Raw genomic sequence first — 14,971 nt, 5'->3', positions numbered from 1 at the left:
CGGGTAAAGCAAGAGGCCGAGTAATAGAAGAAGTACAGAAGTACATGAGCTGGGCCGATGAGTGAATTGAGAAGGGAGTTCCGGCAAACAAAGCCAAGACAGGTCTTCTAACGATGATAAATGATCTGAGCCGAGAAGAGTGTGACAAGCCCAGTGTCCTGCAAGAGCAACAAAGGATGGAAACTCCGACAGCTTTAACGCATTATCACCCAACACACACTCACATAGATTCATTATAATGTGAATTTTAACAACATTCTTCAGTTTAATCATTTATTAAGATGATTAACATGACCCTTTATTTAGTGGTGTCAGTGATTAGTCATGATTGTACATCCACTATTAGGATACTGTTATGATACATACATACTGTTTTATAGAGGAAACAATTAATAATAATGAAGCAAAGGATCTATCATAAATCTATATTAACTATATTTGTTTGGGGGACCTGACAGAGAGAAGCTGCTCGTTCAGAGCTCTCAGAGTCTGTTGTAGCTTTTAGTTCTTTACTTTTCCAAGTGATGAGGTTCAATGAGAGCTCTTGACATAACAGGACTTTGTGGGTAAGAGCTCTCCATTTTTCCTGACCCTCTTGCAGATATTGATGGGTGGGAGCTCACCTTATCTCTCGAAATGTGAGCTACAACCAGTTATCTTAACATATAGTTGTTGTTCAAGGGCCTGATTATATTAAAATCATAATATCATACAAAGGAGTGTGTGGAGCCCTTGAGTCAACTTGGATCCATAATAATCTTGGAGGACAAGATCTGACCTGTGAGTCTCCAGTGACTGCCCTGCTCTTGATGATTACAGTTAAGAAATCTGGTAGCTGTTGGTCAATGATATGTCTTTGTTTCTCTAGCAGATGGTTGTTGGGAGCTTTTTGTGTCTCCAGTAGACCTTAGTTGGGTTGGTGGAGGAGAATGCTCTGTCTCTCTAGTAGATGTAACCAGCTAAGAAATGTCTTTTTTTTTTGTCTGGTTGATGTTGATGTATTTTCTGACTTTGTAGCTGGACACTGGATGTTGATGTGCAAGAGTTAATTGTTCCTCCTGCAGATGTTGGTGGATGAAAGTTCTCTAAGTTTTTAACTGAATTCACAGTTTTTACTTAGTAATAATTGTTGGTGAGAACTATATGACTCTTAATCAGATATTGGTGGGTGAGAGTTTACTTACTAGCAGGGATAAACTACTTAACCAGGTTCTAAAACTGATCTTGGATCTTGAGAATGTTGCATTTGGTTTGATGGTTAAAGGAAAAAGGTTAAACAAGTGAGGAGCATGAAAGTAAGAAGACTTTTTGAGCTTTGTCCACCTATTGAAGACCAACGGTTGCCCCTGACATCTTATATAATAAGAAGAAAGACCCTTGTAGTTATAGAATCAGTGAGCCAAAGAGAAACAGATGCAATGAAGGTGGATAGTAGTGTCTACTATGATTGTGAAGTGATCATAGGGCAGAATGAAGGGCTGATTGTTAGTGGAAGTATCTGAAAAGATACAGGTTGGACTTATGTGAGTTGATCAGTCAGTTACTGTTGCCTTGTAGCAGAAAATAACTACTGCTGAATCAATATGTTTGTCATTGTCACAGAGATACCTGGAAGTTGCTATATTACTAGCCTCATGCTGATTATATTAGAGACATCTTCTGGTTCAGTAGGCCTGATGGGACTGGGTGTTTCATTATAATGATTTATCCAAGTCTGGCTTGACCACAGATATGGACCAGTTTATACAGTGCACATATAAGTAACTCTTAGTGCTAGCTGAGCTGACCAGGGACCCCCGATGCCATGGTGCTGTTACAGTTGGGCCATCATATTGGCTAGTTGTGAATTTAACTGTCAGCCAGGACCAGTTCCCCTTGTAAACTCTTATATTTTGGAGGTTATTGATCTGGTTCTGTTGTCCTCCCAATCATGTTTATAATTACTCCTCCACCAGATCCCTTGCCTAACCATGAAGAAAACAATGTTGCAACATCTTTGAATTTAGAAGGGCTTCTTCATCTAAAGAGATGGCAGTTTCCTCTGAACAAACAGTCCCAAAGGGGGAATTTGATGGCTGCCCATTTTTTTAAAAGCCTTAATATCTATGTAACTCTGTAAGGTGACACGCCTGAACAGAGAAGAAACCAAGTCCCAAATGTATTCCCTAATTTAACCTCTTGCTATTGGCACCATCTAGACCCCGGGGGCGCAGGTTGAACTGAGCTCAGCATATCTGACTGTTTTGCTCCTTACTAAACCATAAAGAGTAGCCGGAATATTTTTACACCAGTGTGCTTGATGTCATATTAGCGAATCCCACGGGGGCGCATATCTCAGCAGGGCAGCCTGTAGCGAGTGGCCCAGGGAACATCAGACAAGACCTGTCTCATTCCACAATGAATTTAGGATGCTCCAGTAAGCTGCTGAAAGCTTGTCTAAGGAAAGAGGTCGTTATTCCCTTGCTTCAGTGAACCCGCCGTCCATGGAGAGCCCTTGACCTTTATTGGTCCTCTTGTGCTGTTTCCTTTTAATAAACTGCCTTTCTCTTCTTCTTTGTATGCCCATCCTTTACCACACTTTCTGTTTGGGTTATTTCTTGCACTCACTGACTTCATGGTGTTCAAGTAGAGAGATCCACCACTGATATAGGACCTTTGCTAAAGTATTATATAGTAATAAGGATAATAACAGTGATCTGCTGTACTGCTTTGTTACTGTTGTGCAATGCAACATGTATTTGCCTGAAATAGAGGCAAAATTGTATAGAGAGAGATGGATTTGCCAGCATCGGAAGGAATATTAAAAATGCAAATTGGTTTATAGAAGGCACCAGTAGCACTGAGCATATAAATCCTCACTAAAATTACATATATCTGAGAAAAAGATAATTGCTTTTTTAAAACATTTCATATCTGGAACACTGCACTGATTACAAAATATATTTCTCCCCTTTAAGTTTTAAGCGTTCCAGTTCAGCCTGTTACTTGACTTATACAATTATACCCTCTATCTCTGATAGCTGCCAAAAGACCCACCCACATCTTCCTGCCACTCCCCCCTGTAAGCTGCCACCAGATTGATTTAGTCCCACCCACTGCCTGAGTCATAGACTCCTTGCCCCTCCCTCTGTAAGCTGCCACCAATAATTTAGTCCCACCCACTGCCCAAGTCACAGACTCCCTGCCCATGTCCAGTGTCGGACTGGGCTGACGGGACACCAGGAAAAAACCTGAAGGGCCTCATGGGCCAAATCCATTCCCTTTCTGAAGCCATTGCTGCGACCTTTGCAGCTGGGGCAAGGAGCCATGGGGGTGGTGTGGGGACCCCCGAGGCAGCAGCCCCAGGGTCCCCCAGTCCAATGCTGCCCATGTCATTACAGAGGTAAATGAGCTCAATAATTTGCATTTTCTCTGTATCCTGAGCACTATTATCTTCCCATTCATCCACAGGAGGTGTTATTGAAGAGAGCAGCGGATTTAGTGGAGGCTCTGTATGGAATGCCGCACAATAACCAGGTAACGTTACCCTTCTTAGGATATTGAAACACATGCCTGGCATGCAGGGCACATAACCCATCCTACAGAGTGCATTCCTGCCCTAGTGCCCATTCTTTCTCTTGTGTGGCGCAGTAATTACCCTAGCATACTTTTTAGTGTACAAACCCTTCCCTATGATGCAGGAGGAATTAAAAACTTTAGGGAGAGAAAAGCAACAACTTCTTCTGTCTCTCATCTTTATAGGATATTATCCTGAAACGAGCTGCTGACATTGCTGAAGCCTTGTATAGCGTCCCCCGTAACTCCAATCAGCTTTCCTCGCTGACAGCCAATCACCCCCACTCAGGCATGATGGGAATCAACTCGTTCGGCAGCCAACTGGCCATCAACATTGCTGAATCCTCCCAGGCATCGGAACAAGGTAAATTTATCATGACAAGACCTAGCAATGGAACACAGTGGGTGGATTTAGAATCACTCCAACATCAAGTAAAGGGGTGACTCCCCTGGTTTCTGGAGTCTTTTATGTAGAACTCTTCCAATTGATTATAGGAGAACAAAAGCCATAGATAAAAGGCAGTTCTTTTGGACAGGCCCTACATCTCTCTTTTTGAACTGCACCAGTTTAGCACCCCAAATCTGGACCATTTTCATTACCTGTTGAGAAAAAAGAAAGTAGAGGTTGACGGGTGCATCTCCCACTACTTTATCTTCTCCTGCAACTGATTACCACCACTGAGCATGTGCAGTCACAGTCTGTCCATTCCTAAATTCAACTGAGCATGCCCAGTGTCTGCACTAGCTAACCAGAGAAGAATTAGCAGCTTAAGATGGTGCCCGACAACAAAGACGTGGCTTCTTTTTTTTTTTACTTTAAGTTGCGGTGAGAGCAGAAATTGAAAACATCCTAAAAGCGTTTCATCTTAAGTGCTGGCTTCTTAAAATTCAATATTTTGATGTGAGAATTCAAGCTAAAATGGAAAATCTTTTTGTAGTTGCGCATATTTTTCCCATTTATGAAAAATTGATTTTAGGACAAATTATTAGGGATTTTTTTTATGGAAATGTGTATTTTTGTACTACTTATTATAGCATTTCTCTTTTTTTTCTCCTAAAATTGTTGACCTGTTTTGAGGCGGCACAAAATCCCTCTGGTCAGTATCCAATCAAATTAATGCAAAAAGGCAATAAATAATAGAAAATAAAATGAAAATTATAGATTATCCCAGGCTCCACTAAATGGAATTGAATGCGTCGGGAAACAGACTGATGTCACAGAAATGTTTTCGGCTTCTGTTTAGATATCAGTTTGGCAACATTCAGTTTTTATTAACACTTCCTAATAATTATAGTAAATCTGTTATGTGTGAGAACTACAGAAGATCATTAAGTTGTACAATAGTATGCAATTGTACAATAATTTGTAGGGAGAGCTGTAGAATATTTTGCAGAAACAATTGTACAAACTTTTGTAGGGAGAGTTGTAAAATATTATGAAGGGAGAGATGTACAATCACTTGTCGAGAGAGTTGTATATTATTATGTAGTGAGAGTTGTATAATATTATACAGAGAAAGTTGTACGATATTTTGTAAGGAGACTTCTACAATATTATGTATGTAGAGTTGTACAATATATTGTAGGGGGATTTTTACCATATTCTACAGGGAGAGCTGTACAATAATATGCAGGCAAAGACATTGTACAATATTATGCAGGGAGAGGTTTAAAATATTATGCAGGGAGAGTTGTATAATATTATTCAGGGAGAGCTGTACAATATTATACAGGGAAATCAATTGTACAATATTATGCAGGAAGAGGTTTAAAATATTGTACAGGGACAGTTGTACAATATTTTGAAGGGATAGTTGTAAAATATTGTGTTGGGTAAGTTGTAAAATATTATCTAGAGAGAAATGCACAATATCATGCAGGGATGTACAATATTATGGAAAGGATGATATACAATATTATGGAAGAAGCATTATAAAATATTATGTAGGGAGAGTGGTAATATATTATACAGGGAAAGATGCACAATAATTTGTAGGGAGAGCTGTACAGTATTATGCAGGGTGAGCAGTTGGACAATATAACGTAGGGAGATTTTTACAATATTATGCAATGAGAGGTTTCTATTATTATTAAGGAGCGTTGTACAGTATTATGCAGGGCGGGGAATTGTACAACATTATGCATTGAGCGGAGTTGTACAATATTATGCATGGAGAGGAGTTGTACAGTATTATGCAAGTAGAGGTATTGTACAATATTAAACGGGAGCATATTCATCATCACTGCAGTCCAATGGTCTATCTCCCATGGGAACCCTATGATGGAACTGTTGAGGGCAATATGTATATTTTTCCCCTGTTAAAGGAAAACTATACCCCCAAAATGAATACTTAAGCAACAGATAGTTTATATCAAATTGAATGACATATTAAAGAATCTTACCAAACTGGAATATATATTTACATAAATATTGCCCTTTTACATCTCTTGCCTTGAACCACCATTTTGTGACTCTATCTGTGCTGCCTCAGAGATCACCTGACCAGAAATACTACAACACTAACTGTAACAGGAAGAAGTGAGGAAGCAAAAGGCAGAACTCTGTCTGTTAATTGGCTCATGTGACCTTACATGTGGTTTGTATGTGTGCACAGTGAATCTTACGATCCCAGGGGGTGGCCCTTATTTTTTAAAATGGCAATTTTCTATTTATGATTACCCAATGGCACATACTACTTAAAAAGTATATTATTATGATAATGGTTCATTTACATGAAGCAGGGTTTTACACATGAGCTGTTTTACTCAGTATCTTTTAATAGAGACCTACATTGTTTGGGGGGTATAGTTTTCCTTTAATGCTTCCTTTATTTTAGGAGATCCAAAATGGTAGATCATGATCTTCTAGTAGATCTTGAGTTTATGACTTGGTGGCTTTCATCTGATTAACCTTACACTAAATCAGTTATAACTCCATAAAATCACTCATTATCTTCAGTTATCTGTTACATCTGTTACAGCATGATCATTTTAAATGCATGAAGAATAATGTGGTTTGGACTCTTTTTGTCAGGTTACACCAGGAATACAAGTAGCGTCTCCCCACGTGGTTATGTACCCAGCTCAACCCCACAACAGTCTAATTATAACACCATCACCTCCACCATGAATGGATATGGAGGGTCAGCCATGACCAGCCTGGGAGTACCTGGATCTCCGAGCTTCCTTAATGGCTCCACGGCTAATTCTCCATATGCAAGTGAGTATTCTCTACATGGTTGCTAATCATGTTTTTGCCTATAAAAGGTGTCAGCTTGCCGTAGCATTCCAATGATTAAAAAGCAAATCTGAGATGCGTGTAATACATTATTTTGAAAAACAAAGTCACTTGCCTTAAACCCTAATTTGCTTTACTATGAGAACAAATGAGTTTCTTCTTCGATTAGATGTATACCATGCCATAGCAAATACTTGTCTTTAACAATGAATGCCCTCTTAATGTTGCCACCAGTTATGCCAGCAAGTCCTCCACTTGGAGCATCTTCCATCACCCTTTCATCCAGCGCCAACTCTGCCACACCTGCAGGAATCTTTTCCTTCTCTCCAGTCAACATGATCTCCGCGGTCAAACAAAAGAGTGCCTTTGCGCCTGTAGTGCGGCCGCAGACCTCTCCGCCTCCAACCTGCACAAGCTCCAGTGCAAACAACCTCCAAGGTGAGCCTATCATTGCCCTCACAGTGCTAATTTGGAATTTCTTATGTTCTTTTTATTGTTAGGCTTGATCTTTTAGTAAACAGGCAATTATAGGGGTTGGATGACAGAAGAAGGAGTGAGCGTCCGCTGTAGACTCTTTGGGGTAAATGTAATAAAAAGGGACACATAATATAGAAAGCATTCAGTAACCTAGGGAAAATTGATCTCTTAGGCAGAGGAATGTTCTATAAAGGAATTCATGCTCTTCTGGTGTCTTTTTCAGCCATGTCTGGCCTTATTGTGCCACCAATGTAGACGAAGACACCTAAAACCCAAGGAAGAGTAACCACACAAAGGAAAATGCTTTCTCCTTTTGCCGCCGTAGATAAGGTGGAACCTGGCACTAATTTAACATCTTCTTATTGGGCTGCAGATACTGGAGATGAAGAGACTGAAAACCCAGGATCTGTCACATTGTGGTTGGTGGAACCAATTGAGATTTAACATTCCACCTTCCTTGAAGCCCATGTAAGAGAAGCCGCTAAAATCCACTGAAAAGGTCATATTGTGCCTTTTCATTTCTGCCTTTGATAAAGGACAATTATCCTTTTAGGACCAAACAACTTTCCTTTTTTTTCTCAAATCAAGTCTGTTACGGACCATTTTTTTCCTATTACGGTGAATTAACTGGAATTTGTAACTTCTGATAATGGCTAAAGACATGTAGTCATCCTAAAGACCAATCACTTTCCCCAGCCACTGTCCTCTCATTGTTCATTGAAACTGGATCCTATGGAGAGCTTACACGCATGAGACTGGGCCATCATATCGTAGCTCCAGACAAGAGATAGAGAGAGAAGCCAGAGGGTCGAGTCCTAAAAAACTTTCCCTAGTCTGTATGAAGGATGGATTCTGAAGAACCATATTTTGAGGTTCATCATCACCATTAATTATCTCTCCGTCCTACAATCACAGAGACGATTTCCATGATTATAGACCATTTTCTCTTGTGTGTAGTCCTCCTTTTCAACTGCACTGTGACGTGGGCCATTGTAGCACTTACTCCATACAAATTATAGGATGTTGACATGATTTACAGGTCATGGGGGGCAAAACAAGTCTTTTCTACTGTGCTTTCCTTCAGAACCTCTTTGAAACTGCCCTAACATGTAATGCAAATGTTAACGAGCACAAAATATACACGGACCAAACAAAAAGTTAGGTCAGAGATGAATCTTATTGGACTGTCAACGGTAATACTAAGGCATGCATATTTCATCAATGTCAAGCCTAAGAACACAGTAACACATACAGCAAAGGGATGGCTGATGATTGTGTTTTTACACAAACAGAATGTCGTTGACCACTTTTATACATTCAACCTCAAACCCAACTCAAAGCACATGGGAGAGAGCTGAACCCTCCTACCTACACTAACCAAGTAGACATTAATGGTTAGTTAATTCCAATACACCTTCCTTTAGACTCCTTACTCTTGCAATTGGTGGTGGGGATGTAGTTTTGTAATGCTGTTTCTAAACCAGTGGCCTTAGGCATGAATATAAAGGGCTAGGTTAGAGACACAGAAGGTTTCCAGTGCTAAGAAAACACTTTCCTTATTTATAATGACTTGTATTTATTCACCCTCTCCTATCCCTAGTTCAGAGGCATTCCCGTAGCCTGTTTGTATATTTGTGTGCAATAAATTCCCACTGCAACAGGCCTCTGAAAAGCAACGGTTCCCTCTTGTTGTTAAAGAATCTTCTTCCTCACTCTTTAAGCATCTATACCACCACTAGGCACTCACTAACATAAGATGGGGCGGGTGGGGGACACAAGAAAATCCACACAGTCCTTATAACTGTAGCGTTTGTAAGAAAACCTGTAAGGTTCTTTGTGTAAAATGTATGCATATCTTGTTGTGAAAGTAATACGACCCAATCAGTGGTAAGCTGTGCCTGTATTCCCACAATTCTGACCAATCCACTGGCTTCCATCTTGTTTCTCTTCTGTACAAAAGAACAAGAAACCACCCTCTACATCTCCATGGCCAACGTAGAATGTGCAGGAATATATATCTCCTACCCATAAACAGAAGGAGCTCAATGACTGTACAATAGGTACATCGTTCACAGGTTAGGAACCAACTTAACCAACAGAGGCAACTACCAATTTGTTTTTATCATCAGCAATGTCAATGTTTTTGATCTATTTGAATTCATTATTCGTCTTTCAGTCAACTGACTGCAACGTTGCTTGGGTAACTGGGACAATTGCAACTGTACAATGATTCCAAACTGGAGAGATTCAAAATAAAAATGTTTTAAAAATGTCGAAAACGCACTTACATTTAAGGTGAACATCTAAGGAGAACATGCTCAAGTTAACATTCATTGGAATATAGAGAGATACATTGACTGTTGTTCTTTTAGTTCTGTGTTTCTCCAGTATGACAGTTATCTTGAAATTTGACTCAGTTGGCTTGGCAAGGGTACCAGATGATCATCAGCACTATCTTATATGCACCGTAACCCTATAACACCTAGTTAGCATGAGCTACATCTAATTTCTGGAACGGTGGGTGGGCCTGGATGTTGGGTTAACTGGAGGGCCCTTGGAGGTCCAGTCTGACACTGTTTCTAGGGTCACTAACCCCATTATCTGCCATGGTTTGAAGGACAGACTGATGATGAAGAGAGGACCTTAAAAAGAGATAAAAGTAGTAAAAAAAACCTTGCTTCCTACACTGTGACGTTGGTGTGCTTTCTGGGACGTAGATCATTTACCAATGATTTCTAAATGGATTGGGCATCCTGAAAAGTGGGAAGTGTTTTGGTAGATCAGGAGCATAACAGGGAGTTGATATGGTGAATTGAGAATTGTCCCGTGTTCATATTTAAATGTTGAGGGGTATGCATATGATATCTGTCATATCTGGTGGTAGAGAGAAATTAAGATAATGGATATCAGAAAGGTCTGTGTGTACCTTAATGATTTCCTCCCACCAGTAATTGTAGACTTGAATGCCTCCAACTGTTCAGATTGAATCTTCATTCTCCTACTAAATGTTCAATTCCTTTTAGAACAAAAGGTCATTCCTACCTGTCAGCTTACTCATGAAATAAAAATATCAAAATCTGACTTTGACTTGCCTTCAATTCTCTAAATAAAGTGTTTGAGTACTCCTGGAGAAGTAAGCAGAGAAGGGGTATTGTTCTAGAGAGAAGTCATACAGTTCAGTAGGTCCGTGGGGCAGGTAAACATGGGAGTGCAAAGGAGAGGAAACGTGAGGTATGAGGAGCTCAAAACAGGAGAGAACTTCAGATCTTGCCTGAAAGAGGACTATGAGGGTAACAAAGATAAGAAAAAGACGTGGCCTAAGAACAGAATGTGAGACAGTCCTTGAAACCAAATAGGAATATTGCCAAAGAACCACAGTAGTGCTGGAAAGGGGTGAAGTTAGTGTAACATTAAGGGTATGGGAGTGGTCAGGATGAAATGTAGAGGAGACTGGTGAAAAAGAAACATTTGGGAGAAATCAGGCACAGGTGTGGTAATGGCTTGAAAGAAAATAAAATATGGTGGGACATATGGAACAACTGTGATTAAATATTATTGACTAGGAAACAAAAGGAAGAATGTATCAAGATGGTTCTTGTTGGCGTCAGGTATATATAAGGGATGAGAAAGGGAAGGAGTCAAGTGGGAGTGGGTATTGATATGAAGTTGCCCTTCCATTTGTTTCCCTACCAGCCTCTACTCTATAAGTTGCAACAGTAGTGGGGGGAGGGTTACTTTTATTCAGCCACAAGAGCATTAGTGAGGTTGGACACTAATGTTGGGGATCAGGCCTGGCTCACAAAATGTTCCAGTTTATCCCACAGGTGATCAAATCAGGGTTCTGTGCAGGACAATCAACATCTTCAACTCTCATCTCAGCAAACCCAAAATGTACAGACCTGGCTTTGTGCAATGGAGCATTATTGGGCTGAAACAGGAAAGAGTCTTCTCCAAACTTCTTTCACTCCCATCTCAGCAAACTCATTTTTGTATATTACTGTACCTTACTGTGTCAATATTGCAGGCAGTCTCTGTCCTAGCTATCAGCATGTGTCTCGGCATGAATGTTACTCATTTATAATGCTGCCAATAACCAATCACATTTCATATTGAATCACTGGCAGCTCTGCTGGTGGCCAAGCACTGGGACCGAAGTCAATCAGAAAGTTTGAAACACAAAACATTGCAACTGGTTACCATTCTGTTTGGGTACTAATAAAAAAAGCTCAACTTTCTCCAAGTCAACATTCTCCAAATGAATGCAGCCTGGGACGGTAAGGATGGGCATGGCCCAAGGTCCACCATCATTAGAGATGTTCTTCTTGTGGTTTCCCCATTTTTAGAGTATGGTTTATCCATTCCCATGGCTGTTGGTGGTAGTGATGCACCTGAGCATCTTCATTGATGAATGACTAGTTCTTCATTGTCCACTTTAGTAAATTGAAGTTCATCTGCTAAAAGTTAGTTCTATCAGACATTTCAGGGGGCTGTGGGGAACCACCCTGCTCTGGGTCCACTTGTACCCTAATAGAGGCCCTGATATAGGCACTGCATTGAACTACTCTTTTATACATATTATTCTCTGTTTAAAAAACACAATTAGGCACCACGATCTTACTGTAGCCTCCACTATGTGGTAGTCCCATCCTGAGTGTAAAGGTCATAGTAACTCTTGTTCTAGGTATATGAGCCTGATTGGGGCATTTGTGGGCCAGTACTATCTACATGAACTAAGTAATGCCCCCACTTGGGATTTGAGTGGATCTGAGGACCATGTGCTACTCAATAAATAACATGGATGCTTGGAAAACAAGGGCTTTCTAAACAATCATTTATCCTGATGTGGGAGCTGACCGCAGAATGGTTTTAATTGTGATCTGCATTCTTTCCCACAATTTGGCAGTGAGGAGATTTAGAATAGAGTCCAACAGGCAATAAAATTGGTAACAAGTCCAAGACCCGTGGGAAACAAGAACACTTGCCGAATCCCATGCCCCCCCCCCAATGTTTGTAGGTTGATTTCAACCCCATTCTCTGCATCACTTCAGGCCACACTGTGTAAAAACTCACGTGAAGAATATTCTGTAACATTTCCAGAACTGAAGCCAAAATAACCAGGAAAAGTCTTGTGTTGTGTCACTGCAGTTACTCACGTTGTCTTGGTCATAGTACAGGACTGTATCATTATCAGTTGGGGGAGATTCTAACAAGTACCAGTTACTGACAAACCAATTCCAATTCATGTTCAGCACTTGTAGTATCTCCTTCCAAGTGTGTCTGGTGTGTGTATTGTTTTAATTTTCACATAACACAAATGGCTCTGTTACACTTCCACCAAGGAGAAAATTGCTTAAATCATACTGTGCACTAAACACTAACAGCCCAACTATTATCGTCCTTCAGTTATTTGGGCCAACACTTTATCAAAGATTGTTCAGTATTCACATTATTCCCTGTCCCAGTAGAGCTTACAATCTAAAGTAACTATCACACTATCACATTCACACACAATCTAATCCTACTATACCTGCTATCCCACAGTCACACTCCCTTCCCAGAGACTATTATCCACTGTTACTATAGACACCATCTCTCCCTACTATACCTGCTATCCCACAGTCACACTCCCTTCCCAGAGACTATTATCCACTGTTACTATAGACACCATCTCTCCCTACTATACCTGCTATCCCACAGTCACACTCCCTTCCCATAGACTATTATCCACTGTTACTATAGACACCATCTCTCCCTACTATACCTGCTATCCCACAGTCACACTCCCTTCCCAGAGACTATTATCCACTGTTACTATAGACACATCTCTCCCTACTATACCTGCTATCCCACAGTCACACTCCCTTCCCAGAGACTATTATCCACTGTTACTATAGACACCATCTCTCCCTACTATACCTGCTATCCCACAGTCACACTCCCTTCCCAGAGACTATTATCCACTGTTACTATAGACACATCTCTCCCTACTATACCTGCTATCCCACAGTCACACTCCCTTCCCAGAGACTATTATCCACTGTTACTATAGACACCATCTCTCCCTACTATACCTGCTATCCCACAGTCACACTCCCTTCCCAGAGACTATTATCCCACTGTTACTATAGGCACCATCTCTCCCTACTATACCTGCTATCCCACAGTCACACTCCCTTCCCAGAGACTATTATCCACTGTTACTATAGGCACCATCTCTCCCTACTATACCTGCTATCCCACAGTCACACTCCCTTCCCAGAGACTATTATCCACTGTTACTATAGGCACATCTCTCCCTACTATACCTGCTATCCCACAGTCACACTCCCTTCCCAGAGACTATTATCCACTGTTACTATAGACACCATCTCTCCCTACTATACCTGCTATCCCACAGTCACACTCCCTTCCCAGAGACTATTATCCACTGTTACTATAGACACCATCTCTCCCTACTATACCTGCTATCCCACAGTCACACTCCCTTCCCAGAGACTATTATCCCACTGTTACTATAGGCACCATCTCTCCCTACTATACCTGCTATCCCACAGTCACACTCCCTTCCCAGAGACTATTATCCACTGTTACTATAGGCACCATCTCTCCCTACTATACCTGCTATCCCACAGTCACACTCCCTTCCCAGAGACTATTATCCACTGTTACTATAGACACCATCTCTCCCTACTATACCTGCTATCCCACAGTCACACTCCCTTCCCAGAGACTATTATCCCACTGTTACTATAGGCACAATCTCTCCCTACTATACCTGCTATCCCACAGTCACACTCCCTTCTCAAAGACTATTATCCACTGTTACTATATGCACCATCTCTCCCTACTATACCTGCTATCCCACAGTCACACTCCCTTCCCAGAGACTATTATACACTGTTACTATAGGCACCATCTCTCCCTACTATACCTGCTATCTCACAGTCACACTCCCTTCCCAGAGACTATTATCCACTGTTACTATAGGCACCATCTCTCCCTACTATACCTGCTATCCCACAGTCACACTCCCTTCCCAGAGACTATTATCCACTGTTACTATAGGCACCATCTCTCCCTACTATACCTGCTATCCCACAGTCACACTCCCTTCCCAGAGACTATTATCCACTGTTACTATAGACACCATCTCTCCCTACTATACCTGCTATCCCACAGTCACACTCCCTTCCCAGAGACTATTATCCACTGTTACTATAGGCACCATCTCTCCCTACTATACCTGCTATCCCACAGTCACACTCCCTTCCCAGAGACTATTATCCACTGTTACTATAGGCACCATCTCTCCCTACTATACCTGCTATCTCACAGTCACACTCCCTTCCCAGAGACTATTATCCACTGTTACTATAGGCACCATCTCTCCCTACTATACCTGCTATCCCACAGTCACACTCCCTTCCCAGAGACTATTATCCACTGTTACTATAGGCACCATCTCTCCCTACTATACCTGCTATCTCACAGTCACACTCCCTTCCCAGAGACTATTATCCACTGTTACTATAGGCATCATCTCTCCCTACTATACACCACAGCCATGAAACATTTCCCCAGCTCTCCAGTAGAACTCTAAATGTAAAGTTATTCTTTAATAATTATCCTGGTTGTTATATATATACTATACATATATTATATATGCCCATTGCCCAACTCCTCTTTGTAGTTAAATTAACA

At 41.0% G+C, this 14,971-nt stretch overlaps 1 protein-coding gene across 2 annotated transcripts in view; it reads left to right on the top strand.

Annotated features, from left to right (window-relative positions):
- Window positions 1–10,351, top strand: part of coe3l.L (COE3-like L homeolog) — a 73,418-nt gene extending 63,067 nt beyond the window's left edge. For both annotated transcript variants that reach the window (XM_018227422.2, XM_018227414.2), the window contains exons 12-16: window positions 3,451–3,516; window positions 3,742–3,919; window positions 6,590–6,775; window positions 7,028–7,231; window positions 7,494–10,351. In XM_018227422.2, coding sequence (XP_018082911.1) covers window positions 3,451–3,516; window positions 3,742–3,919; window positions 6,590–6,775; window positions 7,028–7,231; window positions 7,494–7,525 — 666 coding nt within the window. In that variant the 3' untranslated portion in view covers window positions 7,526–10,351. The remainder of the gene's footprint in view (window positions 1–3,450; window positions 3,517–3,741; window positions 3,920–6,589; window positions 6,776–7,027; window positions 7,232–7,493) is intronic.
- The last annotated feature ends 4,620 nt before the right edge of the window (window positions 10,352–14,971 follow it).

Source organism: Xenopus laevis, chromosome 1L (assembly GCF_017654675.1).
Source record: "Xenopus laevis strain J_2021 chromosome 1L, Xenopus_laevis_v10.1, whole genome shotgun sequence".
In the NCBI taxonomy this organism is placed as follows: Eukaryota; Metazoa; Chordata; class Amphibia; order Anura; family Pipidae; genus Xenopus; species Xenopus laevis.
Note: the sequence above shows the minus strand (reverse complement) of the source record. Positions and strands in the feature narration are given on the sequence as shown.